This window comes from Neofelis nebulosa, chromosome 14 (genome assembly GCF_028018385.1).
Source record: "Neofelis nebulosa isolate mNeoNeb1 chromosome 14, mNeoNeb1.pri, whole genome shotgun sequence".
Classification (NCBI taxonomy): Eukaryota; Metazoa; Chordata; class Mammalia; order Carnivora; family Felidae; genus Neofelis; species Neofelis nebulosa.
In genome coordinates, this window is record NC_080795.1 from 75,693,711 (window position 1) to 75,717,075 (window position 23,365).

Consider the following 23,365-nt stretch of genomic DNA (forward strand, 5'->3'; position numbering starts at 1 on the left):
TTGCTTTTTTTTTTTAAATTTAATGATAATAATGATAATAATAAGGCCTGTGCCCTTTTCTGAGCCGGGTGCCCTCAAGTCCCTCCCTCTTCGACAGCTGGGATCTGGTGGGAGTTCTGGGGTTCACACAAGCCTCATGTTCCGCTCCCCCCCGAGCCCATGCTTCCTGAGGGCAGAATAAACACTGTTCGCATGAACGGAACAGGGAACAGAGAGCGTGCGCACGGCATCCTTTGTGGCTCTCTGCTTAGCGGCCGGTACCCAGGAAGCGGGGGCGGGAGTAAGGGCACCTGAACGCCGTCCCCCCGCCCCCCGCACACATTCGGGGCTGGACAGTCTGGAGGACGCTCAGTTGTAGACACTCACCCCCCGTCAGCCTGGACTCAAACCATACGATTTCAACCACATGAAGAGTTCCAGCACACATTCCGTGTTAGAGCTCTGAAAACACTGTACCGACGGAGACGGGCAGCTTGCCGTGTGGACACATCATGGACGAGCCGCTTGCCGTGTGGACCCATCATGAAAAGAGGGTACCCTGAGGCCTGCAGCCACCTGGGTCCCTCCACGTGATCAGCCCCAATTTGAGAAATGACTTCTTGTATCTTCTCGTTGAGTTCACGTGTTCTTCTGATTTCATTTAGTTGTCTGTGTTCTCCTGAACCTCGCTGAACTTCTCTTTTTTTTTTTTTTTTTTTTAAGTTTATTTATTTTGAAAGAGAGAGGCAGACAGAGAGGGAGACAGAGAACCCCAAGCAGGCTCCGCGCTGTCAGGGCAGAGCCTGACGCGGGGCTCAAACCCACGAACCGTGAGATCATGACCTGGACTGAAATCAGGAGTCTGACGCTTCACCGACTGGGCCACCCAGGCGCCCCTCACTGAACTCCTTTGAGACGATTATTCTGAGTTCATTGTCAAGCATTTAATGAGTCTCTGTTCCTTGAAGGTCTGTTTCCAGGGCTTCGTCAGTGCCTTGGATGGCGTCACGTTCGCCCGATTCTTCAGGACCCTCATGGCCTCTGGCTGCTGTGTGTGCGTCTGGAAGGGCAGACCCCTTTCCATTCTTCTCCCACCTGGTGCCTGGACCGACGGGGTTGGGAGAGAGTTGGGATGCAGGGCTGCGGCCGCATCTGCGGAAAGGTCCTGTCAGTAGGCCTGTTACTGGGGGACGGGCAGGCGTGGCTCCCACTGGGTCCCTGGGCTGAGGAGACCCCGGGTGAGCAGGGCTGGAGCCGGGCCCAGTCAGGTCCACGGGTGCCGGGCCCGTTACCGGGGACACTGACTGGTGTGGGTCCTCCCAGGTCCCTCGGCAGATGGGACTGACGGGAGGGCCATGGAGAAGGGGGGGCCAGAGCTGAGTCCACGGGGCACGGGGCCGCTTTGGGTCTGCAGCTGGGGCCACACCACGGTCAGGGGCCTGCACCGAGGCACCGGCCTGCCTTCCCAGAGCAGCTGTCCTGGCCTCGGGCTCTGCCGGGGTTTCACAACCCCCTGCCCGGACCCCAAGGCTCCCACAGAGGCACTTGGTCCGTGGCTGGCTGCCGCATCAGCGTTTCTGTGGTGGGGGGAAGCCTGAGAACCTCTCAGCTCTGCCCCCTACATCCACACCTTCCCAAGAAATGGCTCTCGTGCCAGGATGGCGATGTGGGGTCTGCTCTGCGCGGGGCCCGTGTCCTCCGCTGGCAGGTTTATGTGGAATCGCCATTTGACCCTACCCCCACCCCGAGAGCTCCCCACCGCAGAGACTTACCAAGGAAGGCCAGGCGTGTGCACGAGGAAGGACTGAGGGAGCAAGTAACTTCAGGTTTGCAGATATCCCAAGAAAAGCCGTTTGCCACAAAGAAAGGAGACACTTCAGGACCTCCTCCAAGGTCACGGGTGGGCCGGGGCCAGACTCCCAGCTCTGCAGTGTCCAAGGCTCAGGGCTTCTTCCTTCCACGGGCCGTCGGGTCTCCCAGCACTGGGGGTGGCCGGTGTCTGAATCACAGCGGAGCGGACTGAGCTGACAGCACCCTGTCTTCTCTGCTCTCTTCTCACAGATTCACAGGTGGCTGCCCCCCTCAGGTTCCCCCCACCCCCAGGTGGGAGAGGCTTGTCCTACAGCAAGGGATATGCAAGGACCCAGGCGTCTCCCCGGCCCCCTTCCAACAGGAGGTCTGATGATAGGTCAGAGGCGGTAAAGGCTAGGCTGCTGTCAGGGCACAGAGAAAGAGGGGACAGGCCTTTCCCAGGAGTGCAGCGGGGACCTCAGCCCCCCTAGGATGTCCCCTCGGCGTTTCACAGGCTCACTTGTCCTGTATAATTGGAGCAGTCTCTTTCCCTCTCTGGGCCTCAGTCTGCTCATCTATAAAATGGGGCTGCTGGCCTGTCCTCCCCTCCAGTCCCTTCGGCTTTGGAACCCTGGGCCCTGCGCGCAGTCTCTGCTCTGCATCGCTGTCCCCTCTTGATCCCTGCAAACCGGGGAGTCTCCCCTGGACTCCCCCAGCCTCTGGGGCTCCTCTGGTCCAAGTCCACCCTCCAGCTCCGCTGACACCATGCCTGCAACACGGTGATTGCGGAATGAAGACGATGACAGCCATCGTTAAGGACCGTGGTAGTTAGCCCCGGTCGGATGCTTGTGTGGGCCAGGAAAAGGGTATGGAAGCCTCCCCGCGGCTGGATGAGGAGCGTCCCACCACGATAACCACTTCAGAGATGAGAGAACTCGGGCTCAGGGACAACACGTGACGCACCCGCCAGTACCTGGTGAACCCGTGACTCCAACCCAGGACTGTGACCTCAGACCCTGCGGAAAACATACCCACACTTCCTCTTCACAGAGGGCCAGCTGAGAGGTTTTCAGAGGCCCCCCAGACCAGACTACTACAGTCACCACGCTGGGACCCGAGAGTGACAGAAGCCAGGCAGTCTCGCTTCCCGCCACGGCCTACAGGACCTGTGTTTCAAGGCCAATTCCCGTCCAGGTATCTGGGTAGGTGCTTGGGACCTAAGCGCCCATCACAGGGGGCTGTACCCCTAGTGCTGTCTTATTAGCCTCTCCTGGTCCACCATGAGCCCCCTGGGGGCGAGGCTGCTGCAGGGACGGGGCTCCGTCACCTACGGGTCTGGTCCTGGGACAGTCGGAAGAGACGCGCTGAACGGCAGGACCAAGGCCGCACGCAGGCAGGGGGAGGCAGCAGGCGCCACAGGCGACTCTGGCCTGACACGTCCTTCCTCTGTCTACACAGACCTTCTTTCTCCCTTTTGTCTGCTTTGTGATAGTTAATATACCAAAACCGTCACTGCCTTCTTAGCCTGCAGGAAGTGTAACAACCGTTATCTACCACAAACCACCCAAGCCTTAAATTGCAGCAGGAGCAGTGACAGTGATAGATTAGAATTTTTTAAATCAAATGCCAACGTGGCCCCGTCATGGCTAAGAGAAGGGCCGAGCTGACTTGAAAATAATTTACTTAGCAAATTTTGTGATGCATGGTAAATTAAGTCCCCCTCCAGCATGCTGTTTTATTTCGCCAGCCAAGTATTCATCTGCTTAATTGATTCCCAAAGATTTCCTCCTCTGCCTTAAAACTATCATCACGGGGGGAGACGGACGTGCGAGGCCGGGTTCCATCCAAGGACGAGATGGGACAGTTCACTTTGAAATTTTAGAAGGGGTGGGGGAGACGGATTTGTCATCAAAGAGTTCTTTTTTTTTTTTTTTTTCTCCCCTCCAGCCTTGAAACATGGAGCTGAAGAACAAGGGGAAAATCATCAGTGACAACAGCTAATGAGTTTTAAATCCTTATTACAAGAAAAATTAATTTGCTAAATTAGCCCTGTAGACACCGGTTAGAAAATGAGTCACCATCTCCTCAAAACTGTGACACTCAGAGCAGGTAAGGTGGGTCAAACTTGCCGTGGCCCGGCCACGTTGTGCGGCCACATCGGGAGGCCACGCCTCTGGCTCCTCCAGAGTCCTTCCACTCCAAACACTGTGGTAAGCACAGCACAAAAGTCATCCCCGTGAATCTCGCTACCCCTGGGGCTGTTTTCTACATTCCCCGAGGCATCTGCGTCCACGGGATGGGCCGGAACACCCGCGCCTCACAGCGCTGTGCTGTGCTAAGTGGACTGGAGGCATGTCTGGTCCTGTCGCAGGAAGCTGTTCACACCCTGCGGCCATCCCTCTCTAGCCCCCCTAGCGCCACGGCGAGGGGACATAACTTTCCCAAGTTACACAAGCTCTAAGCAGTGGAGTCAGGCCCAGGTATGTCTTGCCTGGACTTCTGCTGCTCGTTCGAAAGCCTGGCCCTACGGTGACATATGGCAGCCTGGGGGGCGGGTCCCCACCACAGAGGGAGAGCCTGCCCAGATGCCGGCTGGAGTCAGGGCTCCTGGAGGACAAGACCGGCTGAAGGGGCGCCCGGGGGGGAGGGGGGGGCACAGAGCCAGGGGTCTTCGAGAGCCAGGCCAGCCAAACATCATAGGCCCCCCTTGGCTGGTCCCCATCGTGACTCTGTGTCTGACCTTGGGGGGCCCTGGGGCTCTTGTCTTCTGCCGGCTCCAGCTCAGACCTGCTGTTGCCTCCTAGCTACATGGTTCCTGGGCTCCATGGAGGGGCTCTTGCTCTCTTGCCTCTAAGTCTCCTCCCCACTGCTCCCCGAATTTGACCTTGACCCCCACACCGTGTCCTTGCTCTGCCTGCCTGGTGTCAGGGCTGGAAGGTAACAGGAGAGGCGGCAGACCGCTGAGAGTAGCTGATGGAATGGGATACTCCCGCTGGACTCAAGTCCCACAGCACTTTCTGCCCTCAAATGTCACCCAAGGTGGGTTCCTTACTGAGCCTCTGTTTTCTCAGCTGTAAAAGGGACAGAAGAGTTGGCCGAGGGTACTTTGGTTATCAGCGCGGATCTTGCTGGGGCTCCAATTCTGGCTCTGCTACTTCTGTGTGACCTTCAGCCAGTTTCTTAACCGCTCTGTGCTAATATTCCCCATCAGTAAAACTCTAACGATAGCAGCATTCTCGCCTTGCTGTGAGAATTCGTAACATCCACAAGGCCGGCACAGAGCGAGCACTCAAGGGCCGGCAGTTCAATCTTACGAAGACACAGGTGGATGGAGAGACCGAACACAGCGACGGAGGGCAGAGGGCCTAGTGCGGTACCTGGCACGCAGTAGGTCCCTGTCACACACAGTAAAACAGGAAGGCAGGAGCCCAGTCTCCCAAGCACAAGTTGTCACTTCTCTTGGCCCAAAACACAATGTGGGTCAAGAAGGATCCAAGGAAACAGCCAAGGGGGAATAATCAGAACTAAGGAACCCATCACTTGGGCATACCACTCAGACGCACCCCACGCTCAGCACTAGCTCCCTAGGAAAGGCCTCTAGAGATCCGGCCGCCTGCCCTACCCCACCAAGCAGCCACAGTGGGGTGTCACCCACTGTCTGCCTTGGCATGATTCGGTGGGGGGTGGGAGGGAAGCAAAAATAAACCGTCCGCTGCCCAACATCTGCAATGAGCAAAGCCTCCCCAGGAACAGCCCTGCAAGGGGAGAGCCAAGGGCTGGATGATTTCAGGACCGCGGCCAAGGGAAACGGTCTGTGGGTACAAAATACGGTGTGGATGCACTAAACAGCAAAACTCTTCCCTTCCTTCTCCCCACCCATCCTTTTCTCTCCCCACCCCCTTCCTTCCAGGCCTAGCAAGGTCCTAACCTCACTCAGGGGTCCCTGCCTCCGTCCTCTGGAGTCCTCTCAACCAGCCAGATGCCACAGGCTCCCAAAGTTCCAGCTGCACCACAGCGTGGGACAGGTGGGACACAGAGCAGGGCTCGGCTGGGCCAGTCCACACCGGCTCCGGGTCTCCGTTACTTCCCACCTCCCGGGTGAGCCTCCACCCTGCGTGGCCCCGGGCTCGGTGGAGGTGACAGCCATGTCTTCCACGGCCCCCCTTTGGGCTCTGCTTCTGCAGATGCTTCCGCGTGGGCTTCCTGTCACCTGCTCACTCTTCCACCCTCTGACCCAGGGCTAAGTCCTTGAGGCCTGGGGCGCGTCACTGCTGAGCTGTGTTCCCAGCTCACAGCCCAGTGCCCGGCCACTGGAGGCAGCTGATTGGCCTGGGCGGACTCAGTGTGTGACCGAATGCATGCCAGGCACCGTGACAGGCCCAGGAGAGGGGAGACAGCGGACACCAGGCTTCTGCAACTGGACTACACGTGAACCTCAGCTCCACTCATAGGCGGGGACATGAGGCGACCCTGTCCAGCTGCTATGGGATTCTCCTAGGAACCCACCGCGAACAACGGGAAATAAGTACTTGCCGTGTTCCTACTACGCGCAATTACGGCAACGCGATCACGGTAAATCCTTGAAACCAACCAGGCAAATGGGGCGAATGATTTATCCCGTTTTATGGGTGATGACACAATACTCTTAAAGGTTAACCAACACCACAACAAATCCTCAGTGTGGAAATCGGACTGAAACCAAAGCCTGTCTCCCTGCCCAGGCACAAGGCCCTCATGACACCAAGCCGTTTGTCTGTCGACTCTGTATTTAGCCCAAGGGTGCTCCAGACGACCCAGCAGGCACCCAGGGCACTCACGCTGAACACCAGCCAGGGCAGGTATCTCTTCATGGGGAGTTTGCAAATTACAACAAGATTTTTTCATGATGATGCAAAGAAGGCCCATGCTGGACGTGCATCTCAGAAAGAGTCAGATCCAGCTTTCGAGGGGACCAGCATGCAGGACTGGCCCCGCCCTGAAGTCACCCAGACTCTAGCTCTGTGGACAGCTATGCGGGCGGTTGAGTGCCCCTAAATGGCTGGGCACCTGTTCCTCAGCATCCCATGTCCCTGTCAGTTCTCGTCCAAGCAAGGGCAGGTTCCCCCCTGTGGCCTCACTCGGAGCACTGAGCACATTCAGTGAGTCTTTTCCTGTTGTGTGTTCACGTCCCATCTCTCCCACTAAGACAGTACAGTCTGGAGGACGCTGAGGTCTGGTCCCCCGTGCCTAGCGATACAAATCGTAACCGATACGTGCAGAGTATGGGCCAGCTACTCTGTGAGTGTCTCCCAGGGCTCTGCCCACTCAATCCTCTCAGCAATCTTAGCAGTTAGCAATTATCCTGAGACCCATTTCACAGAGGAGTAAACTAAAACTCAGCCAGGCACAGAAACGTGTCACGGTCACTCAAGTAGGAAGGGATGGAGCTGGGCTTGAGCCCGGGAACTCTGCCTCCAATCTGGATGCTCCAGCATCTCAACATAGCCCACCCTGATGTCCGGACATCACCCTTTCTGGAGTACCGCTCTGCCCTCCACACCCTGGGGCTACCCACAGCTGCCATGGCCCCGTGGTTCACTGAATAAAATCGATATCCATCCCGTCTCATCATCCCTGGTTCTTCTAGGTTTTGGCTTCTGGTTGATCTTTCTGCTTTTCTCCTTAGAGCCACCCATCAGCCAGATGGACCGCCCAAGGGTCACTGGCCCTCCCCCATGCTGCCCCATCCCGGGCACGACTCAGTGCTACTTTTCTACCGTCATCCATCCCTCTATCTAGCTTGCAAGGCTCTGATCGCAGGCCGCCTCCACTGGGAACTTTCCCCAACTCATCCCGACCGGGGAGTGTCCTTCCTTCCCTGAACTCCCTTCCTTGCTTAGGGCGAGAGGCCACCTGCCTCCTGGTCTTTGAGCAGCAGCTTTATACCTCCCTCAAGAGGCACCTTCGGGCCTTGCCGGGGTGGGATGACCCACGGAGGGCCCAGTGCGCGGGGCGGTGAACTCCGCCTTCTTCAACCAGAGCAACTACCGCTTTGTGTCGGTGCATCCGTTTATGTACGCCGAAGACTTCATTTGAAGGGTTCTCAGAGGAAACACATGCTGACCTCCGTGAACTGGAGGGTGGGTGATGACGTCGAGAGACGCAGGACGGGGCAGGCCGCCGGAGGACTCACCCCGATGCCCCTACCATGCTGTGCACAGGGCAGAGGCTCAAGAAGGGATTTATCACGGCTCCCGGCCTGCACCTCCAAGAGCAGCGTGCCATAGCGCCTTCGGTCCGTTGGTCGCCCCTCCCGAGCATAAGGTGGACAGGAGGGGCGGGCAGCGTCTCAGAGGCAGCAAACCAAGGGCCAGGCCCCGGGAAATAAAAGGCAAGACCATTCACCTCCAGCCGTGGCCCCAAAGCCAACTTAAAAATGTTTTTTAGAGGGAGGGGGGGCACCCTCATCTATGAGCTGAGGGCTCTGGACCTCGGATGGGGTGGTTCCGGGTGGGGCCCAAACCTAAGACTCTGATTCACAAGAGGGGGAGACACAGACCATCCACGCTAATGGAGACACTGGAGTGCTCAGGCCGAGAATGTTTTTATTCTACCCACCACATCTCATAGAACGGGAGGTGAACAGTAAAAAGTGCATTTTTTTTTTTAAAAAGCAGGATTCTAAGACGTAAGCTAAGACCCCGCCTGTCGCGGGAACAAAAGGTCCTCAACCGTGGTTCCCGCAAGCGGTAACAAGTGCCCTCGACACTTGGGGACGTGGGGGAGTAGGACCTTGCGGATAAAGCCAGGATCCCCTCCCCTCTTTTCCCCGGGAGGGGATTCCAAACCAGAAGGTCACTTTCTCCGTGCCGGCTGGCTCCCTCCCATCATTCAGGCCACAGAGCAGTCCCAGAGGAAGGCTGGGCACCTGCACGGGGTCAGGGAGTTGGGGGTGTGATTCGGGGCAGACACTGACGGGCACCGGGTCCCTGCATGAATCCCGAAGCAAAGGGGCGATGCGGCGTGGGCTGTGTGGAAAGTCGATGCCTAGTCTTTCCGGAAGCAGAGAACACAGAGGGAGGGGTGTGTGTGTTTGTGCTGGGAACGGGGGGTCCTGTATTGCTGGTGATGCCGGTCGCCTTGCCCCCCCAAAGGGGGACGAGGGGAGCCCCATCTGGCCGCCTGGGTGGGGACCGTGGAGGAGAGAGCCACCAAGGGTGCCGTCCCGCGGAGAGCCTGGCGGGCCCGCCCTGTGGTGTCCAGCCGCCGCCACGTGTCCCCTAGAGCTCCTGGGCCTGCGGCCCCACCGCCTGCTCCTCCACGGGCTGCACGGCCTCCTGCACGTAGACGATGAACTCCGAGGCCTCCCCGCCCTGAGTGTAGACGGTCACCGTCTCGATGCCCTCCACGTCGTCAGAGGACACCACGAGGTGGTGCTCCTCAGCCAGCTCCACGGAGGCCTGCTGGAGGGTCTCCTGGATCATGACCGTGTGGTTGGAGCTGGGCTCCTCGTCCGTGACCTGTGTGAGGGCAAGAGAAAGGTCACACGGGTCCTGCTTCTGGGTCGAGCCACGACAACAGAATCACAACTACTGCTGACGTAGGTTCCGGGAGCTCGACCCACCGCACACGGGGCCCTGCGCTTGCTCCCATCCCTGCTTTATGGACGAAGAGAGGGAGGCTCCACGCCGCAGAGCGACACGGCCAGAGGCCCCAGCAGCGGCAGGTGGCGGAGCCCGAGCTGACACCCAAAGTCCAGGCTCTTCTCTTGACGCCAAGCTGCCTCCCAGGGGCGCGGGGGTGGCCAAGGGTGTGCGGGTTGGAGGGCAGCGCACAGGTTATGTACTGCAACCGTGTCGAGGGTTGGGTGGGCGGCTCCTGGAAATTCAAAGCTGGGCCATTTGGAGCTGAGAAAGGGGCCTAGGTTTATCCCGGGTTTTCTGGCTTTCCACACACTGTGGGAGCCCAGCCCCTGTACTGCAGATCAGTCTCGCACTGGGAAAAAGGAGATGTTCCTGCAAGACTGATTCCCCCCAGATGCAGCCCACCAACACCAATGCCTTAGCTATCCGCGGGACGTGGCCGGTGGAGGGAGCCCCCGCCCCCCGGGGCTGGGCAGGAGAGTCTGTGGGGACATCTGTCAGTGGAGGGCACCTGAATTGTACAGCCAGGCCACTGTCCAGAGCTCCGAGCAGGCGGGTTCCAGACAGAGCCAATTCCGGTAGTGCTGATGCGCAGCGTCCCTGACCCCGCGGGCTCTGGCCTGCTTTAAATAACAACCGTCTTTGATCTCGGGGAGAAAAGTCATCGAAAGAACATGGGGACGGTTTAGGAGGAGCTGGGAGCCTGAGGCCGCAAAAATAACGGAAGTGTAAGAAGAGAAGGAGGGCATGGGATTGCTCTCTAAGGGAATCAGAGTCCTCAGATGTGTGCAGGGATGTGAGGCAGGGGCTGGGGTCCGAACGGCAAGGCCAAAGGAGTCCCTTGGTCAACACGGCCCTTGGTCCTGCGCTAAGCAGGGCTCGAACGGCTGCTCGCCATGATTAGCTGTGAGGCCACACACCTACCCTACAACCCTCAGTTTTCTCATCTGTGAACGGGGGACTAATGCCCACTTCAGGGGGCTGGAGGAAAGATCAAGGACATTCTACACGCGAAGTGGGTGTTTAACCACACCACGGCCCTTCCGGCACCCGCAGTATTCGTCGGACATGACTTTCGTAAACACCAGCTGCCTGAAAGGTACTGTGGCCTGTCCGTCACTTGTGACTTCCTCCCCTCCTCCAAACCTGTCCTCTTCCCACACCCCACCAGACCACGCTGCGCTCCGTGCGGGCAGGGGCTGCGGAGTCCAGGCACAGCTCTCCCCCAGGGCCAAGCTGGATGATTGGCACACACGAGTACGTATTTGCTGAGTGATGCCCCACCAGGTACCAGAGGCCGTGACAGGCGCGGTGGAAAACCACAGTCCAGCGGGGCAGACGCAGGGGCCGAGGGGCCCGGCAGTGCCTGGGGGGTGGGAGGGGCTGGTGGCCAGGGAACATCTCTGGAGGAGAAGCGGGGAGGGATGCCAGGCAGGGCGGGTAGAAGGAGCAGTGACTCCAGGGACTGACGGGAAAGGCAGGTGCGCTCAGGTGGCCTCCGGGAGCTCCCAGTCGTGGCACCTGACTCCTCTCCCAGCTGGTGTCTAGAGAAGCCACCTTTTCCCTGCCCATCCGTCTGCAACAACCACGACTCCATGCTCCCCTGGGACTGACCCAAGTGGCTTCCAGGGGTCCCCCTCCGGCCCTGTGACAGTACTGTACCCTGTGAGCAGGTAGGGCTGTGTCAACAGGGGGATTAGGTTGCACTTAGAGGAACAGGAAGGCCTTTCTGGGGAGGGCACCACACGAAGCTACGATCAGGAGGAACTGCTAATGTGGACTGGAAGAATTCACCAGAAGCAGAGACCTATCCTGAGTGGAAACTCTTAACACATTTAGCCTGATTTGTTTTTCTAGAGTGAATCACGACCTTTTCTTTTTTTTTTCTTTTATGTTTGCTTCCATTTCATTTAAATGGGAAAATGTACTGTGCACCCAGACTTTAGAAGCAAATATTGATTTATTTCACACTGAAAGAGAGTGCCTGGCAGAAGGCTGGGGAAAGGAGGGGAACAACAAATGCTTTTTTTCCCCTTAACTGTCAGGAAATTCTACACAAAGGAAGAGGTGCAGGGGCGGGGTGATCCGTGCTGAGGGCCTGGGACCTTCCACGTGCCAAGTAAGCCTGCTGCACCTCAGGTAAACGGATGATGCGATAAAAATGTTGAGATCAACCAGCACACGAGCTCTGAGACACACACACTCCTGGGCACGGGAGACGTGAGGCAGTCACAACAGCGAGTTTCCACTGGCTAAAAACGCCTGTCCCTGTGAATGACACGGACACCACGACGGCCCCGTACTGACGAGGGCCGCAACCAGTGCCGTGGACACGGGGAACCCTGCCCCCGCGTAGGCTGCAGCCTCCCGTGTCCATGATAGTGGGGTTCTCTGGAGCCAGCCCAGGAGGAGGGGGAGGTCCCGGGATGACCCAGACATGGCCTCTGCCCACAGACGTGGGGAGGAAGACAGGCAGAGACCAAGTGAGGCCGCCGTGCTTGGAATAACGGTAAACCGAGTGCTTATTACTGTCGCGTGGGGGCCCAAGGGCTGCATCGTGGAGGGTGGTGCTGTCCGTGGTGGCGGCAAAAGGCTTCGCAGACAGAGAGGGGCTAGTGAGCATCTCCCAACCAGCAGACCCACCAGGCAGAGTTCTGTCTTCACTTTTCCAGGAGGCTCTGCGCCATCTCACATTGCTGAGCCGACCTCAGCTTTACTCACTGGGACACCCTCTTTGCTGCTTCCACAGCCTCACCTGGGCTCTGTTCTGAGCCCTCTCGCACACTCCAGGCTCCCCGTCCTCGGCCTCTGCTCTGGACCCCTCTCTGCATCGAGGCTCTGCTCCCGGCTGAGCCAGAGGCGCCGGGCCCCACCCTGAGCTGCAGGCCACGGGGCCATCTGCTCGTGGGAGGCCCTCCGGGGGCATCTGTCCAACATGCCAAAGTCACAGGACGGAGACAGCACTGGGAAGGAGCGGCAGCGAGGTTCACAGTCGGGGCCGGAAGGGCTTCCCTCAGCTGAGGGACTAAGACTTCGTTTTACAAAGGAAGACACGAACGGTTTTCCAAGAAGGGCCAGCATCACCCCATCTATGAAACCCCACCAATCAAAACTTGCCTAACGTGAGAGGTCCAGACTCCCTGAGTGTTACACTTGTCTCACTGTCCCTTTACATGTATACGTGCATTTGTTTGTATCGCCTTCTCCAAGGATGGAGTCTGTCCAAAGACAACCCTTTTTCCTTTCTGTTTCTGTTTTGTGTCTTCAGTTTTCAGCTCCAGGGTTTTGTGCGACACAATCACCATTCACTCCATCCACTGCTAATGGTGAGAGCACACAGTACACCTTCCCGACATGGGCTTTCGGGCTTAATTCACCAGGGAGAGAGATGGCGACGAAGGTAAATGTGACTTTTGCAGGAGTCCTGCAAAGAGCGTCCTTCTGGGGGGGGGGGGCGCACAGGCATAAGAGGGTCCGCGTGCCGCTGCTCCATCACCTTACCGAGTCCCCAAACCTAACTCACGACGGCCACGGTTCCCGAAGCCTGCCTGGGCCTGCTGCAGGACAGTGTTAATGTTTTCAGGAGCCTTTGTGAGCCAGGGGCCCTGCCAGGCCAGCTGTCGTTGACCTGCAGCTGATCCGGGAACGGAACACAGCGGAGGAAGCCCCTCTCCGCCCTCCACGCCCCACGTTTCATGGTCGTGCAAACCGTGGACCTTCCGCGTCCCATGGGGCCCGGCGTCCAGCTGGCCGGCCCTGGACGCACAGTGCCTTGTGCTGGGGCCTTCCTGAATGAAATCTTCAGTAGCCCAGTGACTCACCAGGGGTCAAACAGATGGAAGGCAGCAAGAGCTGGACCTCGGTCTGGGTGACCCCCCCCGGCCAGAGACCCTCCTCGGCTGGTGTGGTGGGACAGCGACTAATGGGATTCCATGTCACCGATCAGTCGGGTTACATGATTACCTTCCACAACCCAAAGGCTTTACAGCTGCCCGTAGAGCCCTCAACCACTTCCTCCATTCAGAAGCATCTCTCGTAGCTTCAACTATTAGCGCAGGCTTAAAACTGTTCCCCACGGTAGACATAATATGGCTTCACAATGTCATTATCCCCTGAGATGGGTTTCCCCAATTCCGTATCTAACGTGTCTTCCAGCTAAATTATTAGCAGCAGAGATAGCTTAATGAAAACCTTAACCCACGGGACTGTACAAATTACTCACTAGGTCAGGCTCCGAGTTCTGCAGCTCCAGGACCTACACCAGCTGGCTGTCCGCTGGGTTCTACTTCCGCCAAGGACGGTCTTCCTGCCGAGGCCCAGCGCTCCCGTGGCCGCCCTCGTCCGCTCGAGGGCAAGCGCTGATGGGGGTGGTGGGGATGGGGCGGGCCAGCAGCCCAGCTGCCCCACTGCCTCGCTTTCTCCCTGGCCCCCTGCCTGCCCTAGTGCTCCCCTTGCTCCTGGTCCCCCGTCTGCTTTTCTCTGTAAAAACCTTTACGGGCAGGTTGTCCGTTCTCATTCCCAACGTTCGAGAAGCGGCCCCAGCTGCGGGAGCCCTCGAGGAAGAGGGGTTCCCTGCGCTCACACGCGCCATACAGGGCCCGTGCAGAGCCCTCACCCGGCTCTGTATCACAGCCCATCCTGCACAGATCTCCCCGATGTGCCTGCAGCTTCTGGAGAGCAGGGACGGGCTCCTGCGTCCCAGCCCGGCACCACGGTCTGAGTGGACACACGGGGGGCGCCGGTGCCACCTACAGAACTATCCGGAGGTAGAACCTGGAAGCCATCACAGAGAGAACAGCTTGGAGCTGCCACCACCCCCCAGGCCAGGCCACTGCTGGCCCCGGTGTCTGTCTGACGGGAGCCCTCCCAGACCACAGGGAGGCTCAGAGGCAAACTGTCCACACAGGGATCCCCTTTGGCTCCGAAAGTCCTGAAGGTCCACCCCCTTATTTTACGGGAGAGGGGCAGGCTCAGAGAGGAAGGAAGCTGCCCAGGTCTTCTGACTCTCGGTCTGAAAACTCTCCAGCCTGCACAAGGTGGCCTCACACCAGCCACGACGCAGGGCTGGTTCCTGGGAGAACACGGTCGGCCCGTCTAGCCTGGGGCCCGGGCCACGGGTGAACACAGCAGACACGTAACAGAGTGAGGACACACATGAACACAGCTCTGCGGCTCCCGGATTCGGCTGCCTCTCACCGCCAAGGGCGGTCCCAGCAGTCTGTGCGGAGGGAGGGGAGGGGCACGTGCGGATGCCGCGGGAAGGATTTTGTTTCTGCCGTAGCGGCCGGTCGTCACAACACCCTTCGAGGATTCAGTGCCCAGCTCCAGAGGAGCGTGGGGCTCAAGGGAGGCGGAGAGCTCTCCCTCAGGGCCCTGCCCCCGCGCTCTGCCCCCTCCCACACCCATGCGCTTGGACGCCAGGCCAGGAGGTACTTCGGTCCGGGCCACACAGCGGCCCCCCGGGGCTGCCACGCCTTTGACGGGCAGACAGATGATTGGGGCTCCTCACCCACGGCACGGGACCGCCCCTCTTCCTGGTTCTCCCGCTGGCCTCCCACATCCAACCCTGGCATCATCCGTTTTCACAGCTCCATTTCCACTTTGAAAAGAACATACCGACGGGCTCCTCTGTCAGAGTGTCCCCATGCCTCAGACATAGATGCTCCCAAGAACGCCCCTGGGGGACAGTGACGGCGAGGACACCTTGTCCTCAGGAATCCCTGACACTGGCCAGGAAAAGTACACGGAGGCGGCTGTCTTGCCAGACGGGAAGGCGTCCGGGAAAGCGGTGTCCCGTGGGGAAGCCTGCCCCAGAACAGCACTTCACCTCTGTGCACAGCCTTCCGTGCCCTGGAACACGTGCCCAGCACACGCCTTCCTGTGCCATGCACCGCACCGACCACAACGCCCCCGGGACACCAGAACAGCCCAGAGACTTTCAAGGACATCATATGACAAACAAAGGCCAATGAAGGAAAGAAAGAGCTGTGTCTCACGGCTGAATCCCACAGAAGCAGCAGTGAGAAAAAAGGGAAAGCTGTTACTAGCTGGGTATTTAAACACACCATTTCTAAACACGGCTGGCGGATTATAATACACAACACGCGTGCATCACGCCTCCCACCCAGAGCTTTCAGAACAGCATGGATAACTTCCTGGTGCCCGAGTCGGCCATGAGCTCGTGCGGAGGGGCTCCAGTCCACAAAACCCCTCAGAAGCTCAATCAGACCTCTGCAATTTCAGTCCTGGCGGGCACCGGAATTTCCAGGCAACAGTCGGGCTCCGTCAAAACCTAGCGCCTTATTTAAACTTGGCTCCAAGCTCAGAAATAAACGATGAGTAACCAAAGGTAGGTTTAAAACCTCTGTTGGCCCTAGAATGAAAAGAGGCCAGAACCATACCTGTCGGGATGGCATTGCTTTAGCGTCTATTCGCTTCATAACCCTTTGGAATGAAAATCGCACCAAAGCACCTCCACCAGGGGGCGGCCCACATGCCATCGCTGTCCCACAAGCCTACTGCCCCCGGCGGGTGTGGGGAAAACACTAAACACCTTCACGTGGGAGATTCTGGTCCAAATGTCTCCATGACAGGGATCTTCCTTCACGTTTTCAGGGGGAAGAAAGCCCTCGGTCACCTCTGCCGCTGCAGGGAGATGGCTTCAGGCCTCCTTCACGCCTCCATCCACTTCCCCATATGCTGAACCAAGCTCCTATTTACCACACTGAGTCTCCGGGGGCACAGCCCTTGAAAGGGAGACCCCCAGGGCTGCAGGCCAGGAAATGAACGGGGGAGCCCCACCCACTCTCCTCCTGTTGGTGCCGCGGTCATTCTCAGGACCGGCCGAGAGCCAGCCTCACCACGGGCCCACGGCGGTGCAGGGGAGGCAGACAGGACTCAGACGCCATCGGGAGGGGAGAGCCACCGTCCAGAGCATCGACTCACAGAATGGAATGATCGCCCATGATGGGCAGGCGGAATGAGGCCAGGCACGGGAGACACGAAGAACCTAGAACAACAGCTGGACTGCCACAAGGAGGCAAACTGGAGGTGTGTCGTAAGTGTATGTGTGTGTGCGTGTGCGTGTGTGTGTGTACGTGAGCATGTGGGCGTTGGTATGCACACATCTGTGCATGCATGTACAAGCACATGTGTATGTATGAGTGTGGGCATGTGTGTGTGGATGTGTGGGCACGTGCACATGAGCATGGGCACGGGTGCAGAAAGGCTGGCCACACAGAGCTGCCTAAACTCATGCTGCACCACATCTCTCTGTCCTTCCTCACCTTCCTTTTCATACCTCCTCAGTCTGCATCTTCCGACACCACCTGCTTCCTTGTACCACCGTCCCTTCGCCCCGTGACCTAGCGGGCAGCCCCTCCACCCCACCCCCCCCGCCAGTTTACAGAGTGTTTCCACACTCCTGACCTCATGCTATTGAGATCCCACAGCCAGTAACAGGGGATTCTGGAAGGCGAAGCCAGGTGAGACCCTCCAAGGCCTACAGTCCCTCCGACTGCCTCCGTCTACTACTGGGTGGCTTGTCGTAGCCTTGCGGATGAAGCCCAGCCCCCCAGTGGGAGGGACAAGGATCTTCCCGCCCCGGTCCCTGCCTCCTCCATGCTCGGCTCTGCACCCTGACCACACACGTGTTCTCTCCTGCCCCTGAACTCCTGTCCTTGCTGCTCTGCTTGCCTGAACACCCACCCCACCTCCTTTCCTTTGAGAATCGGGTCTATGCCCTGTCATCCCGGGAGCCCCCCGCGCCCTGAGCTAGCATGCCCAGCACTGACCCCCATCACGCCTGGCAGACAGTAAACAGTGAGTCCCTCCTTCTTCGATGAATCACTGAGAAAAATGAATGCAGAGGAGAACTTTTAAGAAATGTGCTACCCTTGCTCAGAACCCACCAAAGACAGCAGAGCTGAGACCGTGCAGGTGCCACAGTCAGATGGTGCCAGTCATGGGGAGGAGTCACCTGCGACCACGGCAGAGGCCCCTTAGAAGCCTGTGTCTCCAAATGCATGAGGTCACCAAGGGCGCTCACCGTAGCCCCTGTGCTTTAGGCCACATTGTGTGGCATTAAAGGAGACCTTTCAGTACAGAGCCAGGGCTGGTACCCGCGGGTTTGCGCTCTGTTTAGGGGAAGGAGGCAGGCGGGGCACTCATCCTGGACCCCTGGGGGCAGGGCAGGAGGTTTCCTGAAGGACAGGGCCCTGGTCCTGAACACTGTGGGATACCCAGACTGCGAACACCTTTCCAGGGTCCCTTCTGCCGCAGGAATTCGCAGATTTCACGGCAGGGTAAGAGAGGGCTGCAGATAGAGATCCAAATACAAGCAAACAACAGGAATGATCCCAATACAACCAAACAACAAGAGTGATAACACCGCAGTCTGTTCTTGTAGGTGAAACAGTCCCCTGTGTATGTTTAAGCTCTGAGAAAGGAGCCTCATTTTTCCCAGTAATTAGGGTTTCACCCACTGCTGAACGTATAACCGAGCGAGAGCTTACAGGTGGGGCTGGCAGACCCATGTCCCAAGGTTAGCAAGCGAGCACGTTTGCCGTCGATTAGGTGTGGTGCTGTAAACGTCAGAAACAAAGGGAGGATGGTAAATACCATACCAAATTTATAGAGGAAAGAAGAGGTATAAATGAATGTGGTTGGTTAAAAAAGCATCGTAAATTTCCAACTCTAGAAATATGTATGTATATGCAGGACCGAAATAAGGATATTATGAGCAAGAAACTTGTAGAAACATCAAAAGATATTCACAGGCAGGGAGAAACCATTCCGTGTATCAATGAAGATTTAAAGCCTTTCAAAAAGGACAAAACGCCCAGCAAGTGAGCAAGGCCGTGACTCATCCTTCCTGGGGAGACTGCATAATGCCTCCCCTCCGCCCTACTTTTCTCTTGGTTGTAAATAGACAGTAGATACTCTTTCTTTTCTGAAAATATTGATCCTATAAACAGTCCAAAGCCCAGGCTGTAAAGACTGCTCACTACAGGCGGTCGCCGCCATCCCCAATCAAGTCCCGGCGCTTGGGGGTGCTGTGGGGTCTGGCCGGTCAACACAGCGGCCTGGTTCCTAGACCCCAGGGCCTGGGGAGCCCTCCTGCATGGAGCAGACTTGTCCACAGGGTCCCGAGGGCCAGTCTGCGCAGAAGGGAGGGGCCAACTCCCTTCGCTGTGAGAGACGTCTGGAAACAGAAAGACGCCCCCCTACTGGCCCTGCGTCCATCACAGAACAAGGATAAGAAGGTTTGCGTGTGGGCCAAATTCACTCAGCCGGTGGAGGGGGGTTAGAGACAGATGCTCGGGCAGCAAAAAGGGCTAAGACATCTGATGTGTCTCGAATTTCTCAAGAGTCCAAGAGCAGCTCCGTGTGGTCTCAACAATCAACTGAGGAAAAAAGAATCCTTGTCTTGGAAACTGTGGTAAAATGGGGTGGACAGAGTGGTCTCTCTACGCACACGTGAGGAGTGATGACGGGGCTGGTGCAGGGCAGGTGGTCACACGCGGCGCTCGTGACCGCCAGCAGGTGCCCGCCCCTCCAAGGGCAGGTATCTGATGCCCCGACCCCACTGCCCCGCCATGTCCCCCTTGTAGACCGTGCCCACATGACAGGGTGCTCGATACCCATCTGAACGGAATTATTCAGGAGACACTTTAAAGCTGAACTCAAACAGAACCAGAGCACATGCACCGTGACAGGGAAGGAGGAAGGAGTCTGGAAACAGAAAGAAGCTGGAAACAGCTTCTTACTGCCTAGGAATATCTTTTGCTATTTAGACAAGTTTATTGTGCATAATGCTTTACTTCCTTGGCCTTTAAGCACACAGGTACTGAACTTCTGTTTAGTGCCAGGTGCTGGCGGGGGGGCTGTGCAGCCCCGTAGGGCACCTCGCACGGGAGACATGCTTCTCCCTACAAGCCTCACCCCCGCCTGGGAACCCGTCCACAGACGGCAGCTCTCAGGGTCATTCTTCTCACCGAAGCCCCCGTGCTGCACTCTGAGAACATTTTCCTCGGCACGCTGCTCAGGAGAGAAGTCCTCCACCCTCGTGGACTTTTCTCAAAATCACCCCAAGTGACCATCCTTGCAGCTCCCGGCCTTTCTCAGTGCTGACCTGACAGACTCGATGTTAATCTACACGATGCAACTACCCGTTTATCTGTCTGGACCAAGCAACAAACTCTCCTATGAAACCCTGGGACTCCTAATGCCAAGCACAGGCCCTGGATAGCTGTGTTAGTACCTGTTTGCTGAACAGAAACTTCTAGAAGCAGAAACTGCTATGGCTGAATTCTACAGGCACAGAAAGGGGACAAGGAGCTATGTCACTCCTATGGCAGGAGCTAAGATTTATTGAGGACTTAATCACAAGCCAGGCACTGCTAGCTGCTTCATTTGCATAATCACGTAATCTGTACGTTAGCCCCACGCAGTAGGTTCTATTACTGTCCCATTTTACAGATAAGAAAACAAGTTCAAAGAGGAAAAGCGCTTGGGGCGCCTGGGTGGCTCAGTCGACTGAGGGTCCGATTCTTGATCTCAGCTCACATCATGATCCCAGGGTTGAGGGATCAAATCCTGCTCTGGGCTCCGGGCTGAGTGTGGAGCCTGCTTGGGATTCTCTCTCTCCCTCTCTGTCTGTCCCTCCCCTACTTGCTCACTCTCTCTTTCTAAAATACAAAACAAACAAACAAAAAAACAAAGAGAAGTGCTTTGTTCCGGGTCACATACCGTTAGGTGACGGATGTGAGTTCAAGCCCACATAGGCTGACTCCCTTTTAGGCACTTGCTCCCTTCCCGGCTGCGCCACGGGCTCCTTCTCCACCCACTCGACATGGCCTGGGGTGACCGTGCTGTGTGTCTAGGGAGGCCTGCAGCTCCCCGGGCTGGGCACCCACGGCAGCTGCAGCCCACGGTGAAGGGAGCCCGAGCCCGCCCGGCTCAGATGCGTGCCATCCGATCCTCGATTCCTGATGCCGGGCACGAGGGAAGCCTCCAAACACGGCAGGCCCCAAGCTAAGAGCTGGAGACCCCACAGAAGAAGGAGAGCAAACCCCACTCTCAGCGAGCCCCCATTTGATGGGGAAGGCAGAGGTGAGTCCAGGCACACTAGGGTGTGGTCTGTGACAAGGGCCCAAGGACGGTCGTGAGAGGGGCACACCCCCATCCCACCTCCTCCCATTTCCTCTGCTGCCGGAGGACAGGAGAGCTTTGACTCAGCCCGTGTCCTACCCCTTCCTACTGTCCTGACTGGGGAGGAGGCCCCCGTTCTGCCCACAGATGCAGGTGACGGCCCCTGACAAGCCCACAGGCTGGGCTTCCTCTGCGAGTGTCTGCCCCCAGGAAGCCGTTTCCCCCAGCCCTCCCGCTTCCCACGGCCGCTGTGGGCAGAGCGGGATGGCCACTTCCCTGCAGTTACAAATAGCAGGGGTGGGCGTGGACCCGGAAGCAAGAAGGCCCCCAAAGCCTCCAGGCCTCCACTCTGCCCAGAGGCCTGCACGGTGCGGCCGGCCTGCCTGACGGTAACAAAGGGGTGCTCCGCTTCTCATCTGGGTTCGGTGACTGGGCTCGCTTCCGATTTCTGCCCAAGAGATGACCACAAGCGAAGTGGCTGAAGACACAAATGCTTCTGCTTCTCATCTCGCCGACGTCTGCCACCAGGTGAGGAAGTTCTCTGCTTTCAAGGGCTCATGGACTAGACACGGCCCAACCTGGCTACTCTTCCGATGTCAAGGTCAACTGCACCACCTAATGACACAGCCCGAGGAGGACTGCTCATCCCATCCACGGGTTCCGGAGAAGGCCCAACGTGGTCCGGAGAGCTCGAGAGCGGGCTTGACGGAGAGCGTGGCCCTGCAGCTGACCCCGCGCGACAGGAAGTGAGCCCCGTAAAGGCTGGTGATGAGTGACGGTTCTGGGCAGAGGGCGCGAAGGTGCGAAAAGAGGATCAGCAGGTCGCCCAGCGGGCAGACGCACTATAAGCACGGGGGCAGAGGGAGGCAGGGGCGCCAGACTGCTGTGGGGAGGTCCTATTCCCAGTTTACTGAACACTTTCTAAGTTACCGGAGGGTTTTAAGTGAGGGGTGCTGGAATCCTTAGAGCAGTAGGAGGGAAGGTAAGGACATCAGTGAAGAGAAGGTCTGTAAACCAGGGTGGCGAGACCAACAGTTTAGAGCAGAGCTTCTCAGACTCGGCCACGCATACAAATCGGTGGGGACCAGGGACGGTGCTACGTGCCGCCTGACTTGGGGGGTCTGGGGTGCAGCCAGACACTCTGAGCTTGTAACAAGCTCCCTGAGACTGACGCCACTGGTCCAGAGACCACGTCTGGAGTAGCAGCTGCCTAGATGGAGCGGGCGGCTGTTGGACACGCGGACACGTGAGGTGTGTTGTGGGGGCAGATGCCACAGCAAGGGGAGGACGTGCTGACAATCACACGTGGGGACCCCCTGGTTTCGGGCTGAGCACTGGAGTGGAGAGTGGGCATTCACGGCTAGGGAAGCTAATGGGGATGGGGAGGGAGGGCTGTGGAGTGCCCAGCGCTGGGTTAGGGGAACTCCTCAGAGCAGGACGGAGGTGACTGCTCCCGGGGGGGGTGGGGGGGGGGGGGTGGGGGGGAGGATGCAAAGTGGAACCTGCTGGCCGCAGCCCTGCCCCGGGGCAAACTCAAGGAAGGCCAAGAGCACATATCCTTCAGATGGGGCCCACGGCTGTGGCTCCCTCCTATCAGGGCTGTTGCGGGGCGAGCTGCAGAGATGGGAGGAGGCCCATGAAACCCACCTGCCCCAGCCCAGGCTGTGGATCAGGAAACAGGCCCCCAGGAGCAGTGAGAAAACCCAACAATACTGAAACTCAAAGTGGGATTCTGCAAACAGTACCAGCCAAGCCACAGCTTCCGGGGGCCCAACAGTAGGAAAATCAGGGCTCAGGGAAAAGGAAGAGAAAAGAGAAGAAAAGTTCAACAGACTGACATCCCCAGGCTAGTGAAAGATGCTTTATATGAACAAGAGGGCCGGAATGAGATCGGGAAACCTTTATCCTCTATTTTTTCAGACAATTTCCCACATGGCCACAGAGAGATCATGGCACTTATTTTTACTTTAAAATCTCGCAAAGAAGTGGAATTTTCCATCACTGCCAGGGGATAAAGAAGCTCAGCAAGTAATAAGAGAGGTGGGAACAAGGATGCAATTCTTCAAGTCATCCTCCCGAAATCACAGCAGACACCGAGGTCTCTGAAGGAGGTTTTATTTAAAACAAAGATAAAGATTCACAGGGCTAAGGGAGCACTAAGGAAGGCTCACAAAGGACAGGAGTTGGCATTAGGTGACAAGGAAGCATAACCCACTGCCAAGACCCTGAATGAATGTTTTGAATCTGGATCGACATCATGAAGGTCACCCTGCAGCAGCGGTAGAACAACATTCTAGAAGGAACGTTAAGTCCAAAAGCATTGGAAGAGGCTACCTGTGTGTATAATTAGGAGCCTGACAGAATTAAAACTGGCAGGGCCCCAGGATCAAATAAATGGTACCATAAAGTTCTTTAGGCGAGAGCCAAACCTCACTACCCAAGACGTGTAGCTGACAACCAACCGGTTCTCATAGTATGGGATACGATAAGGGGAAAACAAAGAAAGTCATCGGTGACACTTCGTGCTTCTATAAAGCTCAAAAGGACTGGGAATAAAAGGAGATGTCTATCTGGATTGCAGGCATCCATCAGGGCCCTAACAGAGAGGCCGGTGTTAGACCCTCCCCCACCAGCCCCCGCCAAGAGTTAGGAAGCAGTCACACATATGCCCTCGGCCCCTGCAACATGCAATGCATTCGGTCGCCTGCAAAAGACCCATGACTCCCCTGCGTGGGCCCTTCCAAAGGTATCGGGGTCCATCTTGACTGTAATTACCCTACAAAACCAGGAGGCACGGAACACACAGGACATTCCCCCCACGC

The 23,365-nt window shown here is 57.5% G+C and overlaps 1 protein-coding gene across 5 annotated transcripts in view; it reads right to left on the reverse strand.

The window, feature by feature from the left end:
• Positions 1-8,337: 8,337 nt before the first annotated feature.
• The window catches only part of ZFAT (zinc finger and AT-hook domain containing), a 287,200-nt gene continuing 272,172 nt past the window's right edge, over positions 8,338-23,365 (reverse strand). For all 5 annotated transcript variants that reach the window (XM_058699156.1, XM_058699154.1, XM_058699155.1 and 2 more), the window contains one exon: positions 8,338-9,269. In XM_058699156.1, the coding sequence (XP_058555139.1) occupies positions 9,030-9,269 (240 nt within the window). In that variant the 3' untranslated portion in view covers positions 8,338-9,029. The remainder of the gene's footprint in view (positions 9,270-23,365) is intronic.